Here is a 14,470-nt window from a genome sequence, read left to right on the forward strand (position 1 = left end):
GGGTATAAGAAGAAAGATATGAGGTCCCATTCTTTTCAATTTTAAGCCTTTCTTTAGATTCATCTCTCTCTCTCTCTCTCTCTCTCTCTACAAGTAAAAATCCTTTCTCTCATTCTCTTTTTTTTTCTCCAGAGAATTCTTTCCTCTTCATTCTTCATAGGTAATTCAAGTTTTTTTCCTTATGTTTTCCTTTTAGGCTTTGCTTATTTCTCTTTGAAAAATATCTTTGCCAGATTTGCATGGTTCCAGTTTCAGTTTGTATGTAAAGAATGAAATAATATCCTTTGGCTTTTGTTTTTAGTTATAATTGGGTTCTAAATCTCTAATCTGTTCTTTTCTTTATATGAATGCAACTCATTTCTGTAAATACCCTTCAAGATTTTTCTTTCTTGATGTTATTTATGTTTGCCTTCCATTCCAGTTATTCGTTGTTGCTGACATGTTTTGTGTAAATATAATTGCTACACATATGTTTCTTTCTTTTGGGTAACTGGTAGTGGAGTTTTACTCTTTTCCTTTTGGTTATTCTTTTCTGCTATTATGGATATTCAAGAACAATTTTCTATTCTCTGCTTGTGCAGCTCAGAGAAAAAATTTCAATCATGGATTGAAATTTTCTTTCCTAATAACAAATAAGGGCGTACTATCAACAAAATATCATGTGCTGCTTGATCTTTTTTGGTATTCTAATTTGCATGTAAAATTTCCTTGTCTGTATAAAATTGTCTAGTTTTCACAGCATAATCTTGCTGATTTCTCGTCGTATGCTGTTTCTCCTTGGTTATTATATTTTCTGAATAGTCCAGTGTTAAGAAAACTAACTTTGAAATTCCAAATTGCGGTAAATTTGGTTGCCTTTGTGGAAGAGTGCTGTTTGTATCTTAGCCCTGTTGCCTTATTTATTTTGATATGATTTTTCTGCTTTCCTTTCCTTTTAATTCCTGTAATCAATGAGAATGAGTTGTATGGATGTGGAGTTTCGCTTCTCCAAAAATGTTTTTATCTGGGATTTTGGACTTCCTATAATCTTAACCTTTTCCTCTTTCTTTCAGGTGAAAATCATTTGCTGATCTTCTTTGTCTAATCACCTATCTACTGAAGTTTCAAAGTTACAATCTTTTCCATCTTCATAAATATTCTCCAGTGAAAGACAAAACATCAGGGAATGCTGAAAGATGTACTTGAAATTCAGGAGCTTTTCCGCTGAGGTTAACAAGGTAACAGCTCCATGTGGGCTAGCCTTGTATATTTTTCTTAAGACTCGGTGTTTAACAGACAGCCCGTTTGAGTTATATGCTCAAATGCCCAGTTTGCCTAATACAGGAGCACATATTATGTCAAAGCATGATCTGTGTGAAGATGGTTGAGCTTTTAAGCTTTTGAGATCCATTTCGTAGATACCTATATCATATATATTGCATTAGCAGGTATAGCAGTTCATATTGTGTACAAATTACAGATACTATAGCTTGAAATGGAAAACAAAGGGCATGTGTTGATGCAGAAGTATGAGATGGGCAGATTGTTGGGCCAAGGAACTTTTGCCAGAGTGCACCATGCTAGGCATCTTCAAACTGGTATGAGTGTGGCCATCAAGATAATTGACAAAGAGAAGGTGTTGAAGGTTGGGATGATAGACCAGATTAAGCGAGAAATTTCTGTTATGAGACTGATTAGACATCCGAATGTTGTAGAGCTTTATGAGGTAATGGCTACTAAAACCAAGATTTACTTTGTCATGGAATATGTTAAAGGTGGCGAGCTCTTCAACAAGGTAGCTAAGGGGAAGCTAAAGGAGGATGCTGCAAGAAAATACTTTCAACAGCTTATCAGTGCAGTTGATTATTGCCACAGTAGAGGAGTATGTCATCGTGATCTGAAACCAGAAAATTTATTGTTGGATGAGAATGGGAATCTAAAGGTTTCAGATTTCGGACTAAGTGCACTTGCAGAGTCCAAGCGACAAGATGGGTTACTTCATACAACCTGTGGAACCCCTGCTTATGTTGCTCCAGAAGTGATAAACAGAAAAGGGTATGATGGAGCGAAAGCTGATATCTGGTCATGCGGGGTGATTTTATTTGTGCTGTTGGCTGGTTATCTCCCCTTCCATGACTCAAATCTGATGGAACTGTACAGAAAAATTGGGAAAGCAGAGTTCAAATTCCCTAATTGGTTTGCACCTGAAGTACGCAAACTACTGTCAAAAATCCTGGATCCAAATCCTAGTACGAGGATATCCATGGCCAGAATAATGGAAAATTCTTGGTTTCGTAAAGGGCTAGAACCTCGACCTCTAATCTCTGAGATAGACACAACAGAACCAGCACTGGTGGATTGTGATGCTGTGTTTAATGTGAATGAAAGTAGCTGCACTGGCTCAGAGCCCAAGCAAGATTTGGCAAAGCCTTGTAACTTGAATGCTTTTGATATCATCTCCTATTCATCAGGCTTTGACTTGTCTGGCTTGTTTGAGGAGAAAGAGAAAAAGAAAGAAGTGCGGTTTACCGCAAACAAGCCTGCCGCAATCATCATTTCGAAGCTTGAAGATATTGCTAAGAGATTGAGGTTGAAAACAAAAAAGAAAGACGGAGGCTTATTGAAATTGGAAGGTTCAAAGGAAGGCAGGAAAGGGGTCCTGGGTATTGAAGCAGAGATTTTTGAGATCACTCCTTGTTTTCATTTGGTGGAAATGAAGAAGTGCAGTGGAGATACCCTGGAGTATCAGAGGGTACTGAAAGAAGAGATGAGACCTGCACTCAAGGACATTGTTTGGTCTTGGCAAGGAGAACAGCAACAAATGCAACAAGAAGAGCCTTCTCAGGTGTGCGCAGGGCAGGTGGTCTCCCTTCAGGATACAACCTAAATAAGATAATCTAGGAATTAAGTTTGTAAATGTCTGGCTTCATTGTTGAGGAGTGTTTATCATTGTTTCAGAGTACAATATATTGCTATAAACGGATGGACACCTCAAGGTGTATATATAAGTTTATTAGCCGAATTCGATTAAATTATCCCCTCCATTAACCCATACATGCAGGTTTTAGGTTTAAATTTAATTGCATCTTTCAATTTTAAAATTATTAGTTTTTTCTTTAGATGCATTGGACGTGATTAGAATTATTATTAAACATGAGATTCAATTACAAATAGTTATGGAATGAAATTATAAATAACTAAAAATTAGTAAGAATAAAATAAGTTATTTTTGATAAACATAATTCTCTTATTGCTAAGAAAAAGGAAAAAAACAAATTAAAAAAGGTGCCGATAAATCTTATAAGAAGAAGCATAAACATTTAACATATCATATTCTATTGAACATATATTAACAAAATAGGCATCCGAAAATAAGCTGATGGAAAAGTTAGAACAATAAAATATATTGTTGAATTATTGATTTTACCGTATATAATTAGCTAATATTTCTAATCTTGTTATTTATTAATCTTAATATGTGCTATTTGAATGATTCAACACGGATGTTCGTTAAAAGCCTTCTAGACAAATTATTTTTCTGCAAAAAGAAAAATGGTCTAATAGAAGAAAATTGAATGATTAAAGGGCTCAATAAAGCATGAATTCAATTGAAAGAGCTCGACAGACTAAAATAGTAAAGTGGTATAAAGGCTAAGGTTAATTCTAATTCTAATCCTATTTAACAAAAAATATATGTTCTCTTGTTAGCCCATAAGAATATCTGCAGCTCTTTGAAAGTTTGTTGAGGGTGGACTGTTAGCATATTTTGGGAGGGAAAAGAAGAGGTCAAATGAAGCTACAGACTAACGTTGATTTTGATGACAAAAAAGTTTTCGATGGGCCGTTAAAAAAGATGATAGGATTTTGCATAATCAAACAACCTAATCTAACATCACTAACTTCCACTTGTCATAAACAGACAAAAGGGAAAGAAATTTGCATACAATCAACATCTATATTAATTCTAACTAACTGACCTAATGCACCCAACTTAAAATTGATAATATAAAATCAATCCATCCAAAGTGCCAACAATAAGTAAAAGCACTACCTACCGGCCAATTCCAATAAAAGAACATCAAAAATAATTGGAGCAATTAAATAATTTTACAAAGTAGCGACTACTAACTATATCAAGACAGTCCAGAATTCTAATTTCACACTTGTCGTGGTTGAAACTAGAGGGCAATTGTAATAAGTGGTAAAGAAGGTTCAAACATGAAAAGATTAATAATGACAGGAGTCCCATTTGACTAACAAGTAACAGGTTTGAAACGCAATTCAAAAGCCGGCATTGATAAGGCGGCAATTTTGAATCTTTCAACTTGTACTTGAACTACAACTAGAAGCCGACCACACGGCTTTTTGGGATCCGAGGGATACTCCTTCTACTCTTGTTATTGGTGGATTTACATTTACATAGCACAGCAACAATGTTTATGCAAGTTCTTTAATACAGAATAATTGACTTTGTGGTTAAAATATTGGCCCGTCTGTTCTGTTCTGTTCTGTGTATTAGGACTTTCCTGTTTTTTGTTTGTTCATTTTGGTGAAACCCGAAATGCGAGCTCAATAGAAGAAGCTTTTTTAAAAAGCCTACGCCTACACACAATGTTATCGATCAAGCTGTGCACATTACATGGAAACTTCAGTTATTACCTCCTGCATCGGCCATAAAACATCACTTAAGAAACTATTTATGAAACAGTTGTAGCTCCCTGAAAACAACTCGATCACAGTCCAACTGCCAATGGAACTCATAAATAACACCCTCAGAACCTTTCCATGCGTTAAATAACATCCTTCCATGTCAATGCCATGTTATGTGAAAGGCAGCAAATAAAGGGCATTTCCATGAATCTCTAAAATAGAACTTTTAATTGAGGGTGGAGCGGACTGGAAGGGGTCTCTCAGAAGTGGAAAAATGCAAACTGAAAAAACTCGGGAATTGTGATTTTATAAACAGATAGAAGCATCTTGCGCTAGTATATCATTTCTTTAAACATCCACTCAGTTGAAGAGAGAGCAATTAAGGATCAGAATAGCTCCATTCTCAGTAGAACAAATTTTCCTCAAAAAAAGGGGACACCCCCCCCTCCCCCAGGCACAACGAGAAGTTAAATTTTAGAATTGTAGGACACCTACCTGTTACCTGATGCACAAGTGAATGCATGCCATGTGTATTCCTATCCATGCTAACGTAAGTAAAATTAATCTCCCTTACAAAGAAGAGGAAGATACAATTCCATCCAGTATTCTAGACTCTCCTACAAAAGAGGCAAGTTAGCCACTTCTGAACAGGAGGTGTACTTAGGTCCCTCATACTGTTACTCCTGTTTTTCATTTTTCATTTTTTCTTTCTTTTTCTCTCTAATCAAACGACCAAAACGACTGTACATCTTGGGTTGGGTACCCACCCCCAGTATTAGGTCTTGTGAAAGATGACTTCCCAATACCTTCTCCTGAATCTTGAACATTCCAGTCCTTCCTGCTGAAAACGAAAAAGGCAATCAAGAATCAGATTAAGATTACTAATTTCTGAACAAAAGAACAGTAGCATCAAAGGCACATATATCTGATGTTAGGGCACAAGACATACAATCCCATGGAGGTCAATTCTAAGTGCATGTTAGAGATGAACGTATCACCCTGTGGTTTGCAACACAAGGACAATACAATCATCAAAGAGAAAACCAATGGCATCTGACAACCTTGATCAGCTAAAGCATCACACTAAGAAATCTCAAAGTCGGAGAAAGCTGAGAATTTTAAAAAAACATGCCATTTATTTCGTATTGCACATCAAAGTTATGTCAGTTCAAAATTAATCCTCTTTCCAGAGGTGAGACGGCAGGCATGACTACAGTCATTTCTATTTAATATAGATACTATAGAGCCAGCTTAAATAGAACAATGAAGACAGAAGTGTTTTATGAATATCCAACTTGATAATGCTGAATGAGAACTCATGGAATCAAGAGTATAAGTATTAAAAGATACAGTTACAAGTCAGATAAAATAACTCAAGTCGATTTTGCGCTAGTATATCAAATGGTCCAGACCCAAAAGATTTTGCATCGCTAAGCAGTAACTGAATCCAAGCTTTTACCAAGCAAATAAACTTGTCGGACGCAGTGGTACATAAGCATCAAGTTGATGCAGAATAAAAGGCAAGCAGAACTCAAATGCTAGTAAAACAGCAACAGGAGTTCAAAATATAACCTCAGCGCCCAATCTTTGGGTGACAGGCAGCACCCCTAATAAACTGTCACTTCAAATGGCAGTTATAACAAGTAGCGAGTAGAATAGACGAAGATGCACATACGTTTATGCACATCAAGTGATGATCTGTCATATTCTGTAAATTCAATCTTGCATGCAGTTCCATGCACAGACTGAAAACCTAAGACGTGAATAATAAAAACACTCCACCCCTACAACCCAATAGAACAAGGGTACAGCAAATACATCTGCCAAATTGTACATATTTTAGTGTGGTTCAAAGCCACAACAGTTTACTGTGGTCACAACATGTTATTTTGTGGCATAATTAGAATAAGTAACCACCATACTTAGACATCCTGAAAAGCATCCATCAAATCATCAACATGATTGAGAGGACATAATGGCTAATTAGGAGTTGTACAAAGAGAGGTGGCTAAGCCTAACAGGTAATGAGACACATTTTAGTCAAACAATACTATGATATCCAAAGAACAGAACACAAAATATTAATAGAAATGTCTTATCTCTCCATATCCAGAATCTTGTGACACCATAATGCATTAAGCTGGCACAATATTCCAATCATCTCAATAAAATTATCTTTTCTTAGTGAAACTTTGATCAATCTCATTAATAGCACAAGTCAGATGAAATTTTTCTAGTTTTATTGCATGTGTACAACCAATAATCTAGGTAAGTAACTTGAAATAAAAGAGGTTAATAGGGGAGCACTCACTTGACCCAACAATTAGCTGGAGACATCTCGAAAGTATGGTTGTTTGCAGCTCCAGTGGGACTTCCATAAATCAATTCATTCCGAGTACTCTCCTCCTGAGGTTTCTGAGAAAAATGGCTCTCACTGCCCGACAATGGTGGAAAAAAAGCATTCTGTAACCATGGATCATTATCACTTGAACCAGTGACTGGACTAAATCCCCCACCACTGTGGCCATTGCCGAGAAAAACCTTCTGTGGTGAATGAGTACCAGAAAGCACTTGGTCATCTTTTGCAAAAAGTGAAGCCATAGTTTTTTGAGGTGAAGGCTGCAAGAAATCATCATTGATTAATCTAGTCCGTTCTGGAGGTAAAAGCCAGCTTCCTGGACCACCTACCAAGCCTAAACCATCCTGACCAAGAGGACTGTTCCACATTTGCCATGTACCCTTCTCATTCGCATGCACATGCACATCATCCATTGGCAAATTGTGCGAGTCTTGAGCCTTAGGAGTAGTTGGGAACCAATTAGAGCCATTATGCTTTTCATCAGCTACTCGTAGTCGTGACAATGGAGACTCAATTGGAGATGGCTTGCTCACTTCAGGAGATGTGGACAGATTTTTCAAAGCATGAGGCCTTTCCAATCCAATGTCTGACGTAAATCCAGTCCCCAGGTCAAACTGAAAATCTGCAAGTGACTCTGAAACAGGCCCAAGCAATGAAATTGGATCAGGAACGTAACATGGATCTTCGAACAGCTCTGGTTCCTCAGGTATGATTTCATGGGGTCCATCAACACCACGAGGGAAAATGCCTTCAATGGGAGGTGAAAAGCCTAAACTACTGCTACTAGATACACTTGGATATGTAGGAATAGTAAATGGCGACGGCAGCCCAAAACTGATAGGGTTATCGAATGATTGTAATGATGATGATTGCCCATGTAACTGCGGGCTTTGAACTTCTGCTTGGGGCTTTGAATTTGGCCTACTAATGACATTTGTGTTTGAGGAAGGAGCTGATGATGTACGTGTAAATAACTGTTGCCAAGACTTCTTAGGTGCCGGCCTTGAATGTGGTTCCGAGAGTACCTATAAAAAGCTCAACAATGTAATACTGATTTTTCTTCTGACGCAGTGCATTAATAGTGAAAGGACTTAAAAACAATCTCTATGGCTACTGATTTGCTTATCAATAAATATGTTCAAAGATTCAGATAAAAAAGAAGAGGTTATGCAAAATGGGTCAAATTATATATTTTCATAAACTCAATTTTCAGCAAGATGCTACAATGAATGTTCAAAAAAGAGGACGAGGTTATGCAAGACTGACTGAAATGTTAATCAATCAAAATAGCTAAAGATTACATTTTCTTAAATTACTTTCGAACCTAGTCATAGCAAGATTTCCAGTAAAATGGAAAACTAAGAGACGCACACCATAATGAAGTGAGGATGATGGTAGGCAGACATTACTCAGGCTGTCAGACATCCTAAATATAATAAAATGGCATGTATAGATAACAACTTACAGAATGGTTTACATTCTTCTCGTCTCCATTCACACTAGATTTCCCAACTGCACGTTCGGGTGGACATATATCCCTCCTATGAGCAGAAGTATGGCCATTATCGACAGAACTGCCGAACTTATTCTCTTTTGTTACATAAGAAGGACTATTAGCTGTCCTTCCAAAAAAACCACTTCCAGTGAAAGCTCTAGAAGAAGACAAAATTGTACCCCTCATTCTATCCAGATACCTACTTCCAGCATTTCCACGGCTATAATTGCTTGCAGATGGATGTTTTATCCCATGCCCTGATTCAGAGGTCTGAACTTTCACACATTCTGTCCCAGATTTCTGATGTTCTCGACGGTCAGTCTCACCCTTCTTATCAAAGTCACGCTTTCGCTCACTATCCTTACTAGATTTCTTTTCCAACTCTTCAGCATCAGAGTTACTCTTACTAGACCCCTTGTCTTTTTCCTTTCTCCTTTCCTGACGCTTCTTTTCCGCTTCCTTCTTACTATCCTTCTCTTGGGTAGTGGATGGTGAAGATTTGCTTTGATCTTTTTCGGCCTCCAATTTCTCATCCCTCAGCCTCCTACGTTCCTCTACCAATCTTGCAACTTCCTCCCTTTGCTTTCTTTCCTCCTCCTCCAAAAGCTCCTTCTCTAACCTAGCTTGTCTTTTCTCTTCAGCTTTACGACGAGCTTTATCTCCCTTGCTCTCATGATAATTTCCCCCATTCTCACCCCTCTTAGTCAACATCCCTCTATGATCTGCATCAGAAGAATCATCTTCCTTAGATGAGCTAATCCTAAAAATCTTTCTCCAAATCCACCTAATGCTCAAGAAAAAAGAAGTCAACAACTTGCAAGCGAAAATCGCAACACCAGAATAAGATTTCTCAGCCAAACAATTTTCCTCACCACCAAAAATCCCACTCCCATGCTTCCGCCAGTAATTAGACTTCCCTGCAATAGACCCACCAGCCCAATTCCCATTTTCTAACCAGTCCTGATTACACATCCATCCATTATCAGACCATGCCTTACCATTCAATATCGTTCCACCTTTTCCAACAAGATCCTTAATAATCCCAGAATTTGACATCCCCAATCCAGGAGGCACAGGCAAGTCTAAAACTGGCCTTTTAGAAATATGACCACAATAAGAACACATAAATCTACCACCACCGGGGTTCTGATCTCTATAAGGAGTCAAACAATTTCTACACCTTCTCGTAGCAGTCTTTCTCAGCTTCTGCAATTCAATGGCTTCAAATCTTTTTCTTTCCCTCAAACGGGCATTTCTACGCACACGCCAGGCAGACAACTGAGGCATCAAAATCTCATACCAAAAGAGAGTAACCAAAAGAACAAAAACACAAGCGAGTCTTGGCTGGGTGATCTCAAAACGAAAAGCAGGTGGTAAAAGCTGTGAAAGAGCCCATAATCCAATAAGAGGAATAACTAACCAAGGTAGCATGGTAGCAACCTTGCGAGACCACTTCTGGATCACACACAGTATACACATTATCCTCTTAACCCACACCTATCTTCTTCCCCGTCGTGCTTGAAATTTTTCAAACCAAACAAATTAACAACAACAAACCCTAGAAATTGAAATTTATAAGAATTTACAAATTGAAAACCCTAAATCCCCAACTTCCCTGTCGAGAATGTATATCAATGCAGAGAGCGATTCCACGAAACCTCAAGAACCCTAATAATATAGAAGAATAAAAAATAAATGTGCACATAAATATAATATATCAGTCAAATAAAATACATACAAATTAGAAACACAAGAAAATACCTAAATAACATTAGCATTTTAATAAATGGAGAGATTAGGATTTGGATTTAGGGTTTGTAAGAAAACGTTGACGTACTCTGGAGCTGCAAGTAATGAATAAAGAAAAAAGAAAAAAGAAAAAAGAAAAAAGAAAAGTGATTTGGGGACTTACAGATTGAGAGAGAGCATGGCGATTGGTTGCTAATACAAGGGAATGAGAGAGAAAAGTGTTTGGATTCGGGTCGGATGCGGCGGATTCGGGTCGGGAAGCCGGTCGGCGGTTGTGGCTTTTTTTGTTTGGGTCCGTCCTTAACAGCGAAGAAACTGTGAGAATATATATGTGAAAGAGAGAGCGAAAGAGAGAGAAAGATATTGTGAAATTTGCATATAATAAAAAAGATAAGAGAGATGGAGAAGAAAATGAGGGAATGTAAGGAAATTTCATTTTATAAGCAATCCCCTTTTAATTGAACCGGTTTTTCTTTCTGAACCGGGTCTGGTAATTTCACTGCCAGTTTTGTTTGTTTTAGTGGACAAATTTTTTGTTTTAGTAAACAAATTTAGATAACCCCTTTTTTTTAATATTATATAAATTATTTTTACAATGATTTGTGAGTTTAAGATTTAGGTTTGAGTCAAAAAGTAAGTCATGCAAATTTTGATAAATTAAAATTCAAAGCTATTAATTTGCTTCTTTTTTTTTTTTTGAAAATAAAAAATAAAAAGAAAGACATGGTATATTAGAAAGAAATTCCACTAATGTCATTACAGGAAATGCACTTGAGCAGTAGTTAGTAGTTTGTAAAACTAGCGCCGTAGCATAAATTAATAGCAACATTGTTCTCATATTTGCAAAAGGAGTTTTAGTACCTCTTATAAATTAAAAAGGGCCAATTATTTTCTAATAAAGTATTAGAAAAATTTTATATACTTTAAAATATACTTTTAAAAATAATAAATTAAAAAATTAATATATTTTAATCCGGTAGCTAGACATTTGAACTGCAAATTAAATTTTTAAATTTAAATTTTTTTTTTATTTTATAAAAGTGAGAAACTAGAATGGCTAACTAAATACGAAAAGCTCTAAAAAAAATAACAAATTTTTTTTTTGTTTAAAGTAATTTTTTATTTACGTATTTTCTATATAACTCGTTATATCATATAAAATTAATTTTAAATCATCATGTCTATTTCATAATTAGGATTATTTTTATATAATTACTCCTTTATCCTATGCATTATTTATAAATATATTAGAAATTTACAGATAAAGAATAAAAAAGAATATTTCATGATTTCATTTATTGACAATAATAATACTTTAGTTTATTTTATCGAAAACTATTATCTATAAGCTACTTCGTTGATAAGTTACTATCAGATATGTTACCATGACTTGTAAATTCTGATTTGCTATCATATTTTTACATTTTCATACTTTGTTTATTTTAGTGGTTTTTATACATTATTTGTTTCCTCTCACCACTTTAATACCAAATTAGTTAAAATCATTAATATTTTATATTTATTTAATTTTAATATAATAATTGCTTTCATATAATTCGATAGCTAATAACCTTTTTGACGAAAACGAACGATAAAAGTACTAAGCTATTTTATTAATGGTTCATATTATATTAGTGCTAGATTACAAAGTACTAAGCTATAAGTTTTAAGAAATTTAAATGACTGAATGAAATAAAATACATGGTGAAGAGAGTGTAAAATTACATTGGATAAAAATATAAAAATATGAAACTAAATCAAAAAAAAATAGTGTGTTTAATTTAACATATTAATGAAATATTAGGACACTTGATTATCAAAAAATAAATCATAGACCTATTTTTATTAACGAGTGAAATTATAAAATAGTTCTTTTTTGTACTTATTTTTAAATTTATCTTTTTAAGTGGTAATATTTATCTGAAACTATATTTTTTTTTACTTCTTTTGAATTTTTAACTGACCGTTGACTTGCATAATTTTAAATGTAGAAATTCTTTTTAATTTAAAAATTGAGTACATCAAGCAATTTTTTTCCGGGCCAACGCTTCAAATTCTCGAGCCTATAAATCAATATTTTTATAATTAAAATGAGGTTTTATATAATTGTCCGAGTCTACCACTTTGTCAAAATAACTTCAACGCCATTTTTATACTCTGCATTTATATTTGGATTTAAGAGTATTAGAATTTGAATTTGACTAAAAAATATATTTCTAAATTTATTTAATAAATTATTTTTTTAATCCAAATTCGTCCCAAATTTTAATAGAAATATATACATATATTATTCAAATCCAATTAAAACTCTTTTAAATCAAATAGTTATTAAATATATTTTAAAAATATTTAAATAAATAGCGAGTACTCAACCTGTTTGTATAAAAATTCGTGTAATTAAATTGGTACCTATTTACCGAATCTATTTACAATAATTAAAATTTAAAATATATTAATAAAAATTAATTAATTAAAACAAGGAAATATAAAATATAAATTAACCAAATATAAATATTCAATATATTAATACAACCCAAGTATAAATTTTAATGAAATTTAAAATAATATTCTAGATAATAAAAATAAAATAATAAAATAATAAAATTTAACATAATCGAGTTCGGATAATGAGTATCTGCAAGTTCAAATTCGAATCCGACATAAATAAACACATTCTAAAATCGTTTATTATTATTAACCGAATATGTTGATTAAGATTTGATCGGATACTCAAAAATATTCGCTCAGCTGCCATCTCTATCTTTGTATGGTTCCAACAAAAGTAATAGCACTAGTTTTTAAAAGTAAAGTTTCTATTTGATATTATTCGCTTCAGTAACGAAAAAAAGTTACTAGATAGAATCAAATTTCAAGTAGTATTTAGGTCTAAATCCTACTTTTCGTGTTATAACAAATGTAGAAAGTTAAGTACTCTTATTATGTAGTTCGTTGATCCTCCGATAAATTAAAAAATCTTAAGTGGTAACGATACAAATATTGTACATAATTAACATAATGTTTCTTTTTTCTTTCTTCCTTTATAATCAAGACTTTCTTAAATTTATTTGCCTCATCTTTTATTTTTCACCTTCATCTTGCATACAAATAATAATTATTAGATTTATAACTATTCACATTATAAATAATTTGACCCGTTTGCATATATCTCTAAGAAATAGTCTGAAACTAAAGCATGGAACCAAACTAAATTATATAATATGAAAAATACATATTTATATCTATAAATTTATACAATTAGTCAGTTTAATATTTTAATTTTTATTTTGACTTAATAAACATTTTAATTCTTTTTAATATTTAAATATCTTTAACGTTCAATTTAACCTAATATATATTTAAATAAGTTCAGATACTCATTAAGTTAAATCGAAAGCTAAACTATTAAACTCACTAAATCCAAATTTCAAAAGTATAAATATACATTTGTCCTATTAATATTAATTCATATACCATAAAAATGTTATAAAAAATCCCGATGCCTATTTGTGAAGACAACCATTAATTTAATTCGATAAAAATAAATAAATATCTGTGAGCTCCAATAGCAAATTCACGCAAATGATCAATTAAAATTGCAGATTTATCATGCATAAAAGATAGAGGTATATAAATAAATTATTATGTCCATTTCTCTTTATCCTTTTAAGAAAATATTTAAGCGAGATATTATTGTAGAAATTTAGTCCATGTAGTAAATGAGATTGCTTAATTTTTTTGCCAAGCTAAATAACATTATATTGGATACATATAATAAAGGTTGGACTTAACAATTTCAATGGTTTAGTTAACATATGAGATAAGTTTTATCTAAAACCAAGTTCTCCCATATGTTTTTAGTAAATCATATCCAGTGGAATTATTAATCCATAATTAATAAAATTTTGTTTCTTAAAATAGCCTTAAAATTTTATTTTATTTATCTAAAATGACCTTAATTTTTTAATTTGTTTCATAATTGCTTATGCTTATATTCATATACCCTATTGCAAAAAATGGCAGTTCAAACCAAAAGTTGATGTAAGCTAGATGAACAAACATATCTTGAGAGAATAAAAATAAAAAAATTTGGAGATACAAATTTTACATACAGTGCAAAAAGAGTGTTTCAGTAATTTAATTACCATGACAATTTATTTATCAGTTAAACAATGCTACCAAACGTAGAATGACGAAAATATAATTAATTAATCATATAGATCAACATACTTATACCAAAC

The 14,470-nt window shown here is 33.4% G+C and overlaps 2 protein-coding genes across 3 annotated transcripts; one reads left to right on the forward strand and one right to left on the reverse strand.

Moving 5' to 3' along the window:
• Window positions 1–3,011, forward strand: LOC8277675 (CBL-interacting protein kinase 2). Its single transcript, XM_048380391.1, has 2 exons — window positions 1–160; window positions 1,053–3,011. Exon 2 carries the CDS (start codon window positions 1,475–1,477, stop codon window positions 2,864–2,866), a length of 1,392 nt encoding a protein of 463 aa, XP_048236348.1. The 5' UTR covers window positions 1–160; window positions 1,053–1,474; the 3' UTR covers window positions 2,867–3,011.
• Window positions 3,012–4,911: 1,900 nt separating this feature from the next.
• On the reverse strand, window positions 4,912–10,643 carry LOC8277676 (stress response protein nst1). Of its 2 annotated transcripts, none has more exons than XM_002533674.4 (4): window positions 10,396–10,643; window positions 8,454–10,151; window positions 6,941–8,013; window positions 4,912–5,467 (listed from the first exon to the last, which is right to left on the reverse strand). In XM_002533674.4, exons 2-4 carry the CDS (start codon window positions 9,960–9,962, stop codon window positions 5,350–5,352), a joined length of 2,700 nt encoding a protein of 899 aa, XP_002533720.3. In that variant the 5' UTR covers window positions 9,963–10,151; window positions 10,396–10,643; the 3' UTR covers window positions 4,912–5,349. The 2 variants fall into 2 exon arrangements, with proteins under 2 accessions (XP_002533720.3, XP_025015631.1); XM_025159863.2 differs by having other exon boundaries at window positions 4,912–5,470; window positions 10,396–10,642.
• Window positions 10,644–14,470: the final 3,827 nt, after the last annotated feature.

The sequence above is a fragment of the Ricinus communis genome, chromosome 10, assembly GCF_019578655.1.
Source record: "Ricinus communis isolate WT05 ecotype wild-type chromosome 10, ASM1957865v1, whole genome shotgun sequence".
NCBI classification, from domain to species: domain Eukaryota; kingdom Viridiplantae; phylum Streptophyta; class Magnoliopsida; order Malpighiales; family Euphorbiaceae; genus Ricinus; species Ricinus communis.